Raw genomic sequence first — 16,810 nt, forward strand, 5'->3', positions numbered from 1 at the left:
TGGGAAATCACTCTGGAAACTCGCATTCGTATTCCTTCAAGTTTGCATATCTAATGGTTACGCTTCTGGGTTTGCAAAAAATATCAATTTTCCGCACCCATCAGTAACTGTCTGTTTTGCATGGGAAAGGTTACAGACACCGCATCGATTTATTTGCTCCTCTTCTGATTTGAATAGACCCTGATAAAATAAGTAATGTGGATCTCAGGTGTGAGGCTTTGTCTAGTTCAGACACATCCCCAAAGCCAACACCTAATTTGGCCGCCTTTTTTTCCAGTTCTCTGCTGCTAGTGACTGGAACGAATTGCAAAAATTGCTGAAGCTGGTGACTTTTATTTCCCTCACCAACTTTAAACATCAGCTATCTGAGCAGCTAACCGAACGCTGCAGCTGTACATAGTCCATCTGTAATTAGCCCACCCAATCTACCTACCTCATCCCCATACTGTTTTTATTTACTTTTCTGCTCTTTTGCACACCAGTATCTCTACTTGCACAGAGTCTTACTTCCTGTGTGAAACAGCCATAAGAAGGAGACATTATTCAAATGAAATAGAAGAAGTTGCCTACCAGTGCTCTGTATGCTGTAACTGTTTTCCCATGGCTCAAAATGGCATGGCCTCAAACATTCAGATGACACACTCCTTCAAACAGTGAAGGTCAAATTTCCTGGTGGGTCAATGTAAGCTAAAGCTGACAGAGCTAATAGTCAGCTGTCTGAGAAGCTCAAACAAGAAGGCTGACAATTTCAATTTGCAACATGACCTTGTGTTGGCATCCTTCTGGAGAAACTTGTTTCAAAGTGTTTGAAGTAGGAATCGAATCTTACACAAAATATATTTGACAATTAAACGTGAAGTAATGCCAAAAACAACAAGCAGTCAATTATTCTTGGACTGTGCTAGACATGGACATGGGAGATGGTTGGCTGCCTTGATTGGCTGATGCTTAATGATTTTCAACAAGTGACTGGATGAGGCATAGGTTTAGCCAATAGCACATGGGTAGACCATACTTCAGGTCTCAAGAAGGAAACTTATTATGCTATACAAACTGTATCTATTACCTTGGGTGAGATCATGCCTATGGACACCCAGTTGCATTGTCAATGTTTGGATAAGCCCCAAATGTGTAAACTTGGCTTTTACACAATGACTCAGCCTCTAAATGTAGTTTTTTGCACCTAATTTGTTCATGGACAGTTCCACAAGTCCATATTTTCGGCTCATCCCCTTTCAACTGTCTCTTCTTCATATTCAGATCTACAAAGGCTGATTACCTGTGATATCTGCCACAATCCCCCACCCCTCTACACAGGATGTTTTGATGCAGATTTAGGATCTTAATTTGATTTATGTTTTAGTCCCACGCGTGGAAGTTGAATGCTTTGACAAATCGAATGTGAAAGTGAGAGTGGTTCAGTGAGTGGGCTCGACCTTGAACAGGAAGATGATGAATGCAGGAAAGAACGTTCCTTTTCAGAACCATGGAGAGCGCATTATGTATTGTGGCGCAGCCCCTTTTTCTACTCGGTGTTAGAGACATATGTATTTGCTAAACTGCTCTAATCCCACTGCTCTCTAAACCATGGTTCACAATTTTATAAACTCCCAAATCATCCCCAAAATGCAATTTAATTGATGTAACTGTTGAGTGTTTTTTAATCAGTTTGGTAAACATGTTCCTCCCATTGTGACATTGCCAACCATTCCGAATGGAATAATTTGACGTATTAATGGTTCCCTATAAAACAATTTAATTCTAAGAAAGTGTCATATGGTCTTGAACTCGGTCAAATCACAGCAGCATGAAGGGCGATAATGAGTAGGCCTACATTCAGTAGTTTTTTGAAAGCGACCACGCTGAGATTGCTCCGCGAGCGGCCGCTTCTGTGTGCAGCTGGCCTGGTGATCGCGACGGGTTCGGCAGTCTACTTTCATAACAAATATTACGGCGTCCTTGAGGATGAACCGGCCACCTTGGAGATCGTGGACCGTGTTGTCACCTTTGAAGAGGGTACATTTACATATTTTACAATGTCTAAATAGCAATACTGACAGTATAAACATGTAGAAAAAAAGGAGGAAGGGAAGCGCTGCTAAGGTACACAATAGAAGCTTTTGGTAGACAGAAGGTGCTCTTTGGTAAAAGGGGTAAATTGGCCGTCTAAAAGAAAGGAGGACCAAGGCACTCTTCATAAAATTAATTAAAATGCCTTTATTTGTATGGAATGTTCAATAGAAAGTTTTTAAACATTGTTTCCCTTGAACATGACATACAAATGAAGGCATTTTAATGAATGATATGAAGAGCACCTTATACCCTATTCCCTATTTTTTTTTACCAGGGCCCATAGTAATATGGTCAAAAGGCTCTGGTTAATAGTAGTGCTATAAATAGGGAATAGGGTGCCATTTAGGACTGATTTGATGACATGATGATGGCTAGTAATTCCACTATTAACAACAACAAACGAACATGCTCCTCTGAAACCAAACCTTTTCTTTAGGTTTAATTGATGATATTGGAACATTATGCAGACACATAAATACAATGTGATATCATACAATATAAACACAATTCAATTATAAGTTCAGCCTAACTACATGGACAGATGTTTGGTGTCTTGTAGTATTTCTTCAACTTAGAGAAAATAATCCTTTATTGTTTATTCATAAAGATCATGATCCCACCCTGGACCAAGAGGACCCAGTCCTTGTTCAGGTAAGAATACTGTAGGCCTATCAATAGTCTGGGTACCGGTCGGTTTCTGCTCTCTTGCCAATTCCATCGTGGCAAAATGATATTTGCATGACAATCCCATAAGGAGTTGTCAGAAAAAACCGCTGAAACCGCCTGGCACCCAGGCTATAACAATACTGCTTCATTATCAGGACTGGTTCAATAACAATCTGACATTCAAACTGTAATTTTACTGACTTGAAAATGGATCCTGATTTATTCCTTAGTTTGTGGATGAGGAGGTTGGGCAGCAGCCCTGTCTGGCTTTAGTCCCTTGGTCTGGACCTCTGTGGGTTCCCAGCTCTGTAAGTCCAACAGTACTGATACTCTCTTGTCTTCACTCTTGTCTATGTAACTTAAACACACACATGACGTTTTCTGAAGAACAATATGGGAATACATTTCTGTAAACATATTCCATGTTTTTTACAACTGCAGCTGACTTATTACCTTACCCTTGCTGGGAGGATGATAGTGAGAGAGCTGGCAGTGTTAAACACACAGGTAACCATGCAGATTATTGGACAAAGATCATATTTTCTAATAGGCATGATTACCTTCAGTATCCACTATGGTCGTGAAATACTTTGTTGTCCTTTCCCTCATTTTCTCACAGATTTTCATGATGGAGCAGCCTATTTTCATCTGTTTCAATCCTGTAGGGAGGTTGGTGTGGGAGGAACTGTCTTCTCAAACTGAACAGGTAGCCATTCATATGCAGGTACCTCAGATGTTTCCTCAACCTTAGAACACAGACCTGTGTAGTTCAACTGCCAAATCTTTTATCATCTATAATCAGTGGCCACCACTTGCGATCCTCCCTATACATCTGTCACTCCTTTAGGCTACCAGTCTATCATTCAAACGGACTCTTAAATTGATCCTGTCTTGTTCCTTAGTATGTGGATGAGGAGGTTCAGCAGCAGCCCGGTCTGGCTTTAATTCCTTGGTCTGGACCTCAGTGGGTTTCAAGTGCCGTGAGTCCATCCATGCTGATACTCTCTGGTCTTTAGGGGGGCTTAAACATAAACATAATGATCTCTGAAGAAGAAAAAAACGTATGGAAATGCATTTCTGTAAACATATTCCCTTTTGTTATAGCCTGTCAAACTGCAGCCAACGTATTACCTAACCCATGCTGGGAACACGCTGGTGAGAGAGATGTCAGTATTAAATACACAGGTAACCATGCCGAAAATTAACCAATGCTCATGTGATCTAATAGGGATAATTACCTTCAGTATCCACTATGGTAGATTAATACTTTGACGTCTTTAAAGCTGTTTCTTATTGTTCACAGATTTTCATGATGGAGCAGCCGATTTTCATCTGTTTCACTCCTGTAGGGAGGATGGTGTGGGAGGAACTGACTTCTCAAACTGAACAGGTAGCCATTCATGTGCAGATACTTCAGATGTTTCCTTAACATTTGAACACAGACCTGTGTAGTTCAACTGTCAACCCTTTCAGAATCTATAATGCAGTGGCCTCCTTTTGAGATCCTCCATATACCAGTCTGTCACTCCTATAGGCCACCAGTCTATCATTCAAACTGACTCATAAATTGATCCTGTCTTGTTCCTTAGTATATGGATGAGGAGGTTGGGCAGCAGCCCTGTCTGGCTTTAATTCCTTGGTCTGTTTGTTAATAATCACAGAGAAAGCTCTACAATTAGGGGATGTCTTTGTTTTGCAGCCAAATAGTGAAGACTCTGGTTTTCCCTTTGAGAAGATGCAGCTGGTTGGGAACTGGGGTTCGTTTCATTTCCATACCTGGATGATCCGTTATGGACGAGTGCAGGTACTTCAGACATATTCTTAACATTTATGAACACACCTGTGTGTTTTAACTCCCATTTGTCTCTGGGGTTTCTTTTGTATGTCTGGTCCTAATTGAAACCTAGAGGAAAGTTGTTGTACGAACATTGTGTGGGCTCTATATCACTGCCAGTGGTGATCACCTGCCAAATGATATAGAAATCTAAAATATACAGAGAGGTGTGCAGACTGAAGCCGTTTTTTCCTTATAGCAAAACGAAGAGGACATGCATCACCTGTGCATTGTGAGGGGAGTGGAGAAACAGCTGTGGTGGAGCAGAGTCATTCAGGAAAAAATCCTGGACCCATGGGTGAGAGATTCTCAACTGATCTTTCATCTCAAATGCACCTGATTTGTGTCAAATGATGCACCAAATATAGGGCTACTTATATTTCCTTAATGAAATGTAATTTTTCCAATGTGATTCTTTGCAAGGGTAATGTCCAGGTGGTCCTCACCAACAAGGAGGTGACTGGTATTAAGGTACAGTCAAACACTCATAAAAGAAAATGGAAAGTGGCAAATGTCCATTTACCTATTTTAATAAATGTTGACAAAATGAAATGATACATTTAAATTTCTATCCTCATTTTTAGTACCTTGGTAGAAGGATCCATGGACTCAGGTCTTGCCTCGTCAAGAGGAGGTCAGAGTTCACCTATTATGAGGACGCCCAGGTATGCCTCGTTGTTTCTCTGTGGTAGGATTTATTTCAGTGTTTGGTTGAGGGTTTTCAACATTGTGGTTGGGCTGACGGTGTTGTTTGTTAAATAGCAGGTGGATATCTCCACCACAGTGGAGGGGTTCCAGGAGAGGGGGGATGACATGATGACGTATCAGTTCTCTACCTCTGACATTATCACCACCCCTCATGAGCCGTCCTCTGGCTCCTCTCAGCAGTTCCCCCAGGATTCTCCACCTCCCCCTCCGCCTCCCCCGTTCCCTTCCCCTCCACCTTACCACTTCACCCAGGACCAGACCCCTGACAGCACTCCTCAGGTAAAACTCTTTCTACAGTCAATAACCCTTTTTATTTGTTTTCCTGACATTTGTACTTGTGTGTACAGGTGTGTGTCTCAGTGTCATTGTGTTCCAAGCTCAGTGTTTTGGTTTCAACAGGTTTGTCAAGTTTTTAGGTCAGGATGAAAGTATTGTTATGATGTCACTGAATGTTTTGTCCTCTTCAGTTGCAGGTGAAATGCAGTTTAGTATTTATTTTTATTTACTTGTCTATGTAAGTTAGTTAAGAACATATTCTTAACTGACTTACCTTGGGAGCCCAGAGTTGATGTTAATGTGATGTCTGTTTTAGGAGTTTGTGGAGGAGCAACATAATGTTGCAGATGTGCCCCAGCTGTGGTGAGTTTGCTTTCATGTGTTCATCTATAGTAAAAACATTTGCTTTGAAATAATCTGCCCCTATATTGTAGTTATACAGATGTAGGACCTTAATAACCTTTTACTGCAGTGGGCTAAATCAGGGTCACTGTCAGGATCGTCATCAGAACACTCGGACCAAAGCGCAGCGTGAAATCGGTTCGACATCTTTTATTTGAAGTGAACCGCACAAAAACAATAAAGAATAAATTAAACGTTATGATCTGGAGTGCTCAAAGGCAACAACACAAAAACAAGATCCCACAAAACACAGAGGGGAAATGGCTGCCTAAATATGATTCCCAATCAGAGACAATGATAAACAGCTGCCTCTGATAGGGAACCATACCAGGCCAACATAGAAAAAAACAACCTAGATTACCCACCCTAGTCACACCCCAACCTAACCAAAAAAGAGAATAAAAAGGCTCTCTATGGTCAGGGTGTGACAGTCACACACAGTGTTTCTTAGTAGTCTTAAACAAATCTACCTTGAAACAAAAGTATACATCTCACACACATGGATATAGTCTTAAAAAAGAAGACACCATTAGAATTTCAGATATAGAGTTGAAACACTTTATATACACTACCGTTCAAAAGTTTTCAAACAACTACTGATTCAAGGGTTTTCTTTATTTTTACTCTTTTCTACGTTGTAGAATAATAGTGAAGACATCAAAACTATGAAAGAACACATGGAATCAAAATATATTTTAGGTTTGATTCTTCAAATAGTCACCCTCTGCCTTGACAACAGCTTTGCACACTTTTGGCAAACTCTTGGCATAGGAAATATTTGTTATTATGTGGATTATAATTTACATTTTTGTAGGGGTTGATAGATTTTTCGTTAGCGCAAATCAAGTCTGTAATTACAAACCTTAAAAGACTTTTTAAAACTAAAATACACTACAAGTGTCTCAGCAACAAACGAGTGATCAAATTAAGATCCTACATTGGTATGGTTTTTCTAAATCCTGCAGTTGTAACATAGGCTAACATAAAAGGATATCTTCATCTCATGGCATTAATGTATGCTTTAGCTTCTTATGTTGCACATTTTCTACTAAACATTTCTATTTACAGGAGTTACTTTGGAAACCAAGGGACAAGCAACTTCTCTCTGAGGTTGGCTGGTATCCGACGTGCTATGGAGGTGAGAAAGTGTGAATTTACCACCTTTTGAATTTCATTTGATGTACATTTCTGTACCATTTCTAAATGTACTGTCTTGTTCTCACAGACTCTGACATCCTCAGACAGTACCTCCCTTAATTACCTCACCCACGCTGGGAGGATGGTGTTGAGTGGACTGTCCGAGCTCAACCAGCAGGTAACCATTCAAATAATTGTACAACATTCATCAGACCAGATATATAGTTCCCACTGGGCACAGATGTAATTTCAGTGTGTCGTGTTTAGTTACATTTGGTTGAGTTGTCAACTAATGTGAATTCAATCAAAGAAATGTACCATGTCATTGGACTTAGGTTAAGAGTTTGGTGAAAAAAATATGTTGATAACTCTTTTCAATTCCAATCAGTTTTCCATGTTTATTCAACATCATCACATTACATTGTTGTTGTTGAAATGACAAGGAAACAAAGTTGATTCAACCAGTCTTTGCCCAGTGGCTTACATTTAGGCAATAGTGATTCATAAGGTTTAGTTGAAAAGTTCCAATGTCTTACAAGCCAAACAATCAGAGGCCCTCTGAATTACAGACATGAAGCTTTGAGTTTATGATCCAAGTTCTAAGGAATTTTATGATTGTTTTGTTTTGAGGATGTGAGGCAGTTTCAGCAGACCTACGACATCCTGGTGAACTTCATTAATGAGCCAGCAAACAGGGAGCAACTAGAGCTGGAGATGGCTCTTGTAGGAGTAGGTTTACATGCAAGCTTGAGCGTTAGCTGCAGGCACCGTCTGCTCATCCAACATCTACTCAATGAGACTTTCTAAAGTGCTTGTCAATGAAAAATATGTAATTATCTTATTTGTTTGACTTCAGATCAACCACATCAATTTCACGGATGTATTTTATGAATTCGTTCTACTGAGCCTTCTTGAGGGAAAAACATCTCTTCCAACATCTGTAAGTGACCCTAATAATGTAAACATCCTGTTGTTTATCTACCCCATCCACACTGTAGCCATACCAGGTCTGTAGACACTCACTCATGTCCCCTGTTCCTACTCCAGAGGCCTGGTAGCTTCTTTTATCTGCTCATGGAAGTGATGATGAGGATTCGCCCTCCTGGAGGAGCCTGGACAGAGTCTGCTGGGAACTTCTACCTTCTCATTAAGGTGCATATTCATTTATTTATTTATTTACCGTCTCTCTCTCTCTCTCTCTCTCTCTCTCTCTCTCTCTCTCTCTCTCTCTCTCTCTCTCTCTCTCTCCCTCTCTAACTGTGTGTGATGGTTTGTCATCCTTATCTTTGTAGCTGGTCATAATCTATTTGTTGATGATGTGTCTGTTGTCTTCAGGATCAGATGAAGGCGTTGTTGGACTCCATCTTCAACCTCGATGAGTCCGTCTATGAAAGCCCACAAAGGCTCTCGTGGCAGGTGATGGAGAATCTAGAAATGCAGGTTGACTTCCTCCTGTCCAGCCTGGATTAAGGGTCCCAAACAGCCAAGGATCCCAAACACAAAATAAAGTATTTTGCATTTAAACATTATCTGTCAATCTCAAACTATTTTTACATCATGTCAAATCAAATCAATGCACATTTTATTGGTCACAAACACATGGTTAGCAGATGTTAATGCGAGTGTAGCGAAATGCTTGTGCTTCTAGTTCCGACCGTGCAGTAATATCTAAAAAGTAATCTAACAATTTCAAAACAACTACCTTATACACACACAAGTGTAAAGGAATGAATAAGAATATGTACATGTAATTATATGGATGACCGATGGCCATGTGGCATTGGCAAGATGCAGTAGATTGTATAGTACAGTATATACATATGAGATGAGTAATGTAGGGTATGTAAACATTATATAAAGTGGCATTGTTTAAAGTGACCAGTGATACATTTATTACATCCAATTTTTTATTATTTAAGTGGCTAGAGATTTGAGTCAGTATGTTGGCAGCAGCCACTCAATGTTAGTGATGGCTGCTTAACCTCACTAGGGAATGTGGGTCGCTAGCGTTCTATGTCCATCATTTATGTCCAAATACCTCCTTTTTGTTCTCGTGTTTAGCCCAGTATTCCAAATTCATGAGGCACGAGCAGCCGAAAAGTCAAAACGTTCCGTTACAGTCCGTAGAAACACGTCAACAATGTATAGAATCAATCTTTAGGATGTTTTTAACATAAATCTTCAATAATGTTTCAACCGGAGAATTCCTTTGTCTGTAGAAATGCAGTGGAACGCAAGCTAACTCTCACGTGAACGTGCGTGATCAGCTCATGCCACTCTGGCAGATGTCTGTGTAATGGCTTTCTTCCTGGGAAGGAGAGGCGGACCAAAACGCAGCGTGGTTAGGGTTAAACATCTTTAATTAAGACGAATACCGAGAAAACACTACAAATATACAAAACAATAAATGTGAAAACCGAAAACAGTCCTGTGTGTTGAAACTAACACAGACACAGAAATAATCACCCACAAACCCCAACACAAAACTAGCTACCTAAATATGGTTCCCAATCAGAGACCATGACTAACACCTGCCTCTGATTGAGAACCATATCAGGCCAACCACAGAAACAGACAAACTAGACACACAACATAGAATGCCCATCCAGCTCACGTCCTGACCAACACTAAAACAAGGAAAACACACAAGAACTATGGTCAGAACGTAACAGTCTGACTCATTCAGCTCCCATTCCCCCTCCTTCACAGTGGAAGCATCAAAGACTGTTGACATCTAGTGGAAGCCTTAAGAAGTGCAATATGACCCCATAGACACTGTATATTCGATAGGCAATGACTTGAAAAACTTCAAACCCCAGATTTCCCACTTCCTGGTTGGATTTTTCTTCTCAGGTTTTTGCCTGCCATATGCGTTCCGTTATACTCACAGACATCATTCAAACAGTTTTAGAAACTTCAGAATGTTTTCTATCCAAATCTACTAATTATATGCATATTCTGGCTTTTATGGCTGAGTAGCAGGCAGTTTAATTTGGGCACGCTTTTCATACAAAATTCCGAATGCTGCCCCCTACCCTAGAGAAGTTAACAGTCTGATGGCCTTGATGATCTGTTTGGCCTTCTGTTACATCGAGTGGTGTAGGTGTCCTGGAGGGCAGGTAGTTTGCCCCCAGTGATATGTTGTGCAGACCTCACTACCCTCTGGAGAGCATTACGGCTGTGGGAGGAGCAGTTTCTGTACCAAGCAGTGATACAGCCCGACAGGATGCTCTCGATTGCACATCTGTAAAAGTTTGTGTTTTCGTTGACAAGCCAAATTTCTTCAGCCTCCAGAGGTTGAAGAGGCGCTGTTGCGCCTTCTTCATCACGCTGTCTGTGTGGGTGGACCATTTCAGTTTGTCCGTGATGTATACGCCGAGGAACTTAAAACTTTCTCCACTACTGTCCCGTCGATGTGGATAGGGGGGTGCTCACTCTGCTGTTTCCTGAAGTCCACGATTGTCTCCTTTGTTTTGTTGACGTTGAGTGTGAGATTATTTTCCTGACACCACACTCCGAGGGCCCTCAACTCCTCCCTGTAGGCCATCTCATCATTGTTGGTAATCAAGCCTGCCACTGTAGTGTCGTCTGCAAACTTGATGATTGAGTTGGAGGCGTGCATGGCCACGCACTGAGTTGTCAGCTCAAGCCATCTCCAGTGACCATACGCCCAGATTAGCTGCAGGGAACTGGAGACAATAAAAACACAGACACTAACAGAACAGAAATATCCTCCTATTTGTTAAGTGTTAATTGGTAACTATTAATATCAAACAAATCAGGTAAATGTGTAATTTTTCTATCACAGAAGTCAGATAATAAGTTCCATGTGTGCAATAATGGTGTTTAACATGATTTTTCAATGACTACCTCATCTCTGTACCCTACACATACAATTATCAAATCAATTTGATTTGTCACATGCGCCGAATGCAACAGGTATAGTAGACCTTATAGTGAAATGCTTACTTAAAAGCTCTTAACCAACAATGAAGTTCAAGAAATAAAGTTGATAAAATATTTACTAAACAAACTAACTAAAATCAAATGAAATGTACATAACAATAACGAGGCTATATACAGGGGGTACCAGCACCGAGTCAATGTGCGGGATAGTCAAGGTCATTTGTAAAGTGACTATGCATAGATAGTCAGCAGGCTTATGGCTTGGGGGTAGAAGCTGTTAAGAAACCTTTTGGTCCTAGACTTGGCTCTCCGCCACTACTTGCCATGCGGTACCAGAGAGAACAGTCTATGACTGGGCCTTTCTGTGACACCGCCAAGTTTATAGGTCCTGGATGTCAGGAAGCTTGGCCCCAGTGATTTACTGGTCCATACACACTACCCTCTGTAGCGCCTTATGGTCAGGATGCTCTCGATGGCACCGCTCTAGAACCTCTTGAGGATCTGGGGACCCATGTCAAATATTTCCAGTCTCTTGAGGGGGAAAACGTGTTGTTGTGCCCTCTTCACATCTGTCTTGGTGTGTTTGCATCATGATAGTTTGTTGGTGATGTGGACAACAAGGAACTTGAAACTCTCGAGCCGCTCCACTTCAGTCCCGTCGATGTTAATAGGGGGCCTGTTTGGCCCGCCATTTCCTGTAGTCCACAATCAGCTCCTTTGCCTTACTCACATTGAGAGAGAGGTTGTTGTCCTGGTACCACACTGCCAGGTCTCTGACCTCTGTCCTCCTCCCTATTATCTGTAAGGTCCCCCAATCAAGCAGTGAACTTCAAACACAGATTAAACCACAAAGACCAGGGAGGTTTTCCAATGCCTCACAAAGAAGGGCACCTATTGGTAGATGGGTAAAAAAAAGCAGACATTAAATATCCCTTTGAGCATTGTGAAGTTATTAGTTACACTGGCTGGTGTACCAATTCACCCAGTGACTACTAATTAATCGTCAATAATGATGAGTGAGAACGTTGCAGACACACAATTATCATTGTTATGCTGGTGAATGAGGACCCAAAAGCGACTTAACGAAAACAGAGTCTTTATTCCAGTATATGACAAAAGTAATAATCCTGGAAAAATCAAGAAGAAAACAAAACAGGAAAAAACTTAATTCCACTCGTAGTAACGAGGACAGACTGGAGACTCGACCATTGACTGCAGGTTGCTTCGGGAAGGCACCGACCGTAGCAGACTAAGACACCTGCTCACACGCAGCATCTGAAGGAGACAAAACATGACAGGGCGAGACAAGGACACAGCACAGCGAACATCATACAAGGATCCGACAAGGACAGAAGCGGAAAACAAGGGGAGAAATAGGGACTCTAATCAGAGGGCAAAATAGGGGACAGGTGTGAAAAGAGTAAATGAGTGAGTTAGGAGAATGAGGAACAGCTGGGAGCAGGAACGGAACGATAGAGAGAAGAGAGAGAGGGGAGGGGGAGAGAGGGATAGAAAAAGGGAACGAACCTAATAAGACCAGCAGGGGGAAACGAACAGAAGGGAAAGCACAAGGACAAGACAATATATGACAAAACATGACAGTACCCTCCCACTCACCGAGCGCCTCCTGGCGCACTCGAGGTGGAATCCTGGCGGCAAAGGAGGAAATCATCAATCAGCGAACGGTCCAGCACGTCCCGAGATGGAACCCAACTCCTCTCCTCAGGACCGTAACCCTCCCAATCCACTAAGTACTGGTGACCACGTCCCCAAGAACGCATGTCCATGATCCTACGTACCTTGTAAATAGGTGCACCCTCGACAAGGACGGGGGGGGGGGGGAGATGAACGGGGGCGCAAAGAAAGGGCTTGACACAGGAGACATGGAAGACAGGATGGACGCGACGAAGATGTCGCGGAAGAAGCAGTCGCACAGCGACAGGATTGACGACCTGGGAGACACGGAACGGACCAATGAACCGCGGAGTCAACTTACGAGAAGCTGTCGTAAGGGGAAGGTTACGAGTGGAAAGCCACACTCTCTGGCCGCGACAATACCTAGGACTCTTAATCCTACGTTTATTGGCGGCTCTCACAGTCTGCACCCTGCAACGGCAAAGTGCAGACCTCACCCTCCTCCAGGTGCGCTCACAACGTTGGACAAATGCCTGAGCGGAGGGAACGCTGGACTCGGCGAGCTGGGACGAGAACAGAGGAGGCTGGTAACCCAGACTACTTTGAAACTGAGATAGCCCGGTAGCAGACGAAGGAAGCGAGTTGTGAGCGTATTCTGCCCAGGGGAGCTGTTCTGCCCAAGACGCAGGGTTTCTAAAAGAAAGGCTGCGTAATATGCGACCAATCGTCTGATTGGCCCTTTCTGCTTGACCGTTAGACTGGGAATGAAAACCGGAAGAGAGACTGACGGAAGCACCAATCAAACGACAGAACTCCCTCCAAAACTGTGACGTGAATTGCGGACCTCTGTCTGAAACGGCGTCTAACGGGAGGCCATGAATTCTGAACACATTCTCAATGATGATTTGTGCCGTCTCCTTAGCGGAAGGAAGCTTAGCGAGGGAATGAAATGTGCCGCCTTAGAGAACCTATCGACAACCGTAAGAATCACAGTCTTCCCCGCAGACGAAGGCAGACCGGTAATGAAGTCTAAGGCGATGTGAGACCATGGTCGAGAAGGAATGGGAAGCGGTCTGAGACGACCGGCAGGAGGAGAGTTACCTGACTTAGTCTGCGCGCAGTCCGAACAAGCAGCCACGAAACGGCGCGTGTCACGCTCCTGAGTAGGCCACCAAAACCGCTGGCGAATAGAAGCAAGCGTGCCCCGAACGCCGGGGTGGCCAGCTAACTTGGCAGAGTGAGCCCACTGAAGAACAGCCAGACGAGTAGAGACAGGAACGAAAAGAAGGTTACTAGGACAAGCGCGCGGCGACGCAGTGTGAGTGAGTGCTTGCTTTACCTGTCTCTCAATTCCCCAGACAGTCAACCCGACAACACGCCCTTCAGGGAGAATCCCCTCGGGGTCGGTAGAAGCCACAGAAGAACTAAAGAGACGGGATAAGGCATCAGGCTTGGTGTTCTTATTACCCGGGCGATAAGAAATCACGAACTCGAAACGAGCGAAAAACAACGCCCAACGAGCTTGACGTGCATTAAGTCGTTTGGCAGAACGGATGTACTCAAGGTTCTTATGGTCAGTCCAAACGACAAAAGGAACGGTCGCCCCCTCCAACCACTGTCGCCATTCGCCTAGGGCTAAGCGGATGGCGAGCAGTTCGCGGTTACCCACATCATAGTTGCGTTCCGATGGCGACAGGCGATGAGAAAAATAAGCGCAAGGATGGACCTTATCGTCAGAATGGAAGCGCTGGGATAGAATGGCTCCCACGCCCACCTCAACCTAATAAGACCAGCAGAGGGAAACGAATAGAAGGGAAGCACAGAGACAAGACATGATAACCAATGACAAAACATGACATCCTCATTACAATGAACATGACACCCCGTGCTTCACGGTTGGGATGGTGTTCTTTGGCTTGCAAGCCTCCCCTTTTTTCCTCCAAACATAACGATGATCATTATGGCCAAACAGTCCTATTTTTGCTTCATCAGATCAGAGGTCATTTCTCCAAAAAGTACAATCTTTGTCCCCACGTGCAGTTGCAAACCGTAGTCTGGCTTTTATGGCGGTTTTGGAGCAGTGGCTTCTCCCTTGCCGAGCGGCCTTTCAGGTTATTGTCGATATAGGACTCGTTTTTACTATGGTTATAGATACTTTTGTACTGGTTTCCTCCAGCATCTTCACACGGTTGTTTGCTGTTGTTCTGGGATTGATTTTCACTTTTCGCACCAAAGTACATTCATCTCTAGGAGACAAGAGTGGTATGACGGCTGCGTGGTCCCATGGTGTTCATACTTGCATACTATTGTGTGTACAGATGAACGTGGTACCTTTGGAAACTGCTCCCAAGGATGAACCAGACTTGTGGAGGTCTACAATAGTTTTTCTGAGGACTTGGCTGATTTTTTAAAAATAATGTCAAGCAAAGAGGCACTGCATTTGAAGATAGGCCTTAAAATACATCCACAGGTACACCTCCAATTGACTCAAATTATGTCAATTAGCCTATCAGAAGCTTCTAAAGCCATGGCATCATATTCTGGAATTTTCCAAGCTGTTTAAAGGCACAGTCAACTTAGTGTATGTCAACTTCTGACCCACTGGAATTGTGATACAGTGAAATAATCTGTATGTAAACTATTGTTGGAAAAATTACTTGTGTCATGCAAAGTTTTAAAGACTCCAACCTAAGTGTATGTAAACTTCCGACATCAACTACATACGTATACATACACACAAACGCATATATATATATTTCATATATATTTTCCTTTATTAATTTCTAACCCTACCACCCCTCCCCATAATTGGAGTAAACCTGAGATCAATAACACGTAGGCCTCTACTTCCAGGTTATACATACTATATACTACTTTACAATAGTTATATTTTGTTTGATTTTAGTCCTGTCCTTCCTCTACCGTCAACCTCTCTCATCTATTTCTGATGTCCATCCAGTTTGATTTCTATTTGCCATGTATTTTTAACTGTGCTGTTTCACAGATAATCCAATTTAGGAGATAAGGTCAGAACCAGAAAAAGCTTTGTTATTGACTACAAAGATTCTATTTGCTATTTTATGAGTGTGTTAAGATCGCACGATGTGATTGTGGGGATATCAGTGCAAGAGTATGTGTAAACAACATTTTATTAAAAAGTTTGAAGTATTTCAGCAGTAGTACTTAGTGGGTGTTGTGCAATGGTAGTAGAATGAGGCAATAATTGGCCATGAACCATAACACTTTCCACAGGAGAAACAGAATCACAAAGCAAGTAAACTCTAATGGTGTTCCCTACCCCTTTACAAGCTATATGTCTCCTATAACTGTCTTAGATGTACACCATTTAAAAGTGAATATCTAAAATTAAGGACTTACGGGCCAAAATATAGTCTATATCTATCAGTCTTGATGACTTATTATGAGTCATCTGTTTTGTTCAACTTCAGACCACAACGTTTTATACACAGAAGGAAACAGCTGTCAGAAAGACAGCTCTCTCAGGCAGGAAAGGAGGCGAGCATGTATCACCTGCTTGCATTGTGAGACTAGATATGCAGACATTGTTCTTGACATTGATGAACTAGTCAATCCAGTTACAGTATATGACATTACTGTAACAGGTTATCCTATTAGTAGAGACATAGCTGTGAAAAATAAATCAATGCTGTCCTCTAATGGGCTCGAGGTCTTATTGCACCTGCAGGAGGGTTACTTACTGGCTCATGGAGTTGTCCAGAAATTCATGTTGCTTCTTTCAAATCTGATGAATATACAATCAGTATTATTACATAGACAACTGTATTAATATTATAGATGGATACAATAAGTCCTAAAATAATCTACTTCTTGTGTGGTGGGAGCCCTACTCATCTTGTACCAGGTTGGACAGAATTATTCTTTCAACATCCATTAGATAGGATGATAATTTAATCCCTCTTGTTTGAATCAGAGCAGAGGCTTGTAATCTAAACTCAGATGACCAATGATGATTTGAACCCCATGTTTATTCAAAATCTGCATAAGGGAGAGTGGGGTCATTTGAGCCAAAGGGGTAAGTTGAGCCACCTTTATTTTGAGGAAACCATACACAAAATGAATCATTTGACAAATAATTAGGAAACGGTCATCCTTTCATGGAGTCTATGAAGAAAGAAACCACATGGAAAAAGA

The 16,810-nt window shown here is 42.3% G+C and overlaps 1 protein-coding gene across 1 annotated transcript; it reads left to right on the forward strand.

The window, feature by feature from the left end:
- Positions 1–1,973: 1,973 nt before the first annotated feature.
- Positions 1,974–8,566, forward strand: LOC124012212. The gene is made up of 19 exons (XM_046325689.1): positions 1,974–2,016; positions 2,681–2,724; positions 2,970–3,047; positions 3,181–3,246; positions 3,359–3,445; positions 3,642–3,719; positions 3,844–3,924; positions 4,043–4,129; positions 4,439–4,543; positions 4,773–4,871; positions 4,997–5,044; positions 5,158–5,238; positions 5,336–5,560; positions 5,874–5,920; positions 7,028–7,097; positions 7,185–7,274; positions 7,727–7,819; positions 8,144–8,248; positions 8,432–8,566. The coding sequence occupies exons 4-19, from the start codon at positions 3,211–3,213 to the stop codon at positions 8,564–8,566; spliced, it is 1,467 nt and encodes a 488-aa protein (XP_046181645.1). The 5' UTR covers positions 1,974–2,016; positions 2,681–2,724; positions 2,970–3,047; positions 3,181–3,210.
- The last annotated feature ends 8,244 nt before the right edge of the window (positions 8,567–16,810 follow it).

This window comes from Oncorhynchus gorbuscha, linkage group LG24, assembly GCF_021184085.1.
Source record: "Oncorhynchus gorbuscha isolate QuinsamMale2020 ecotype Even-year linkage group LG24, OgorEven_v1.0, whole genome shotgun sequence".
Taxonomy (NCBI): domain Eukaryota; kingdom Metazoa; phylum Chordata; class Actinopteri; order Salmoniformes; family Salmonidae; genus Oncorhynchus; species Oncorhynchus gorbuscha.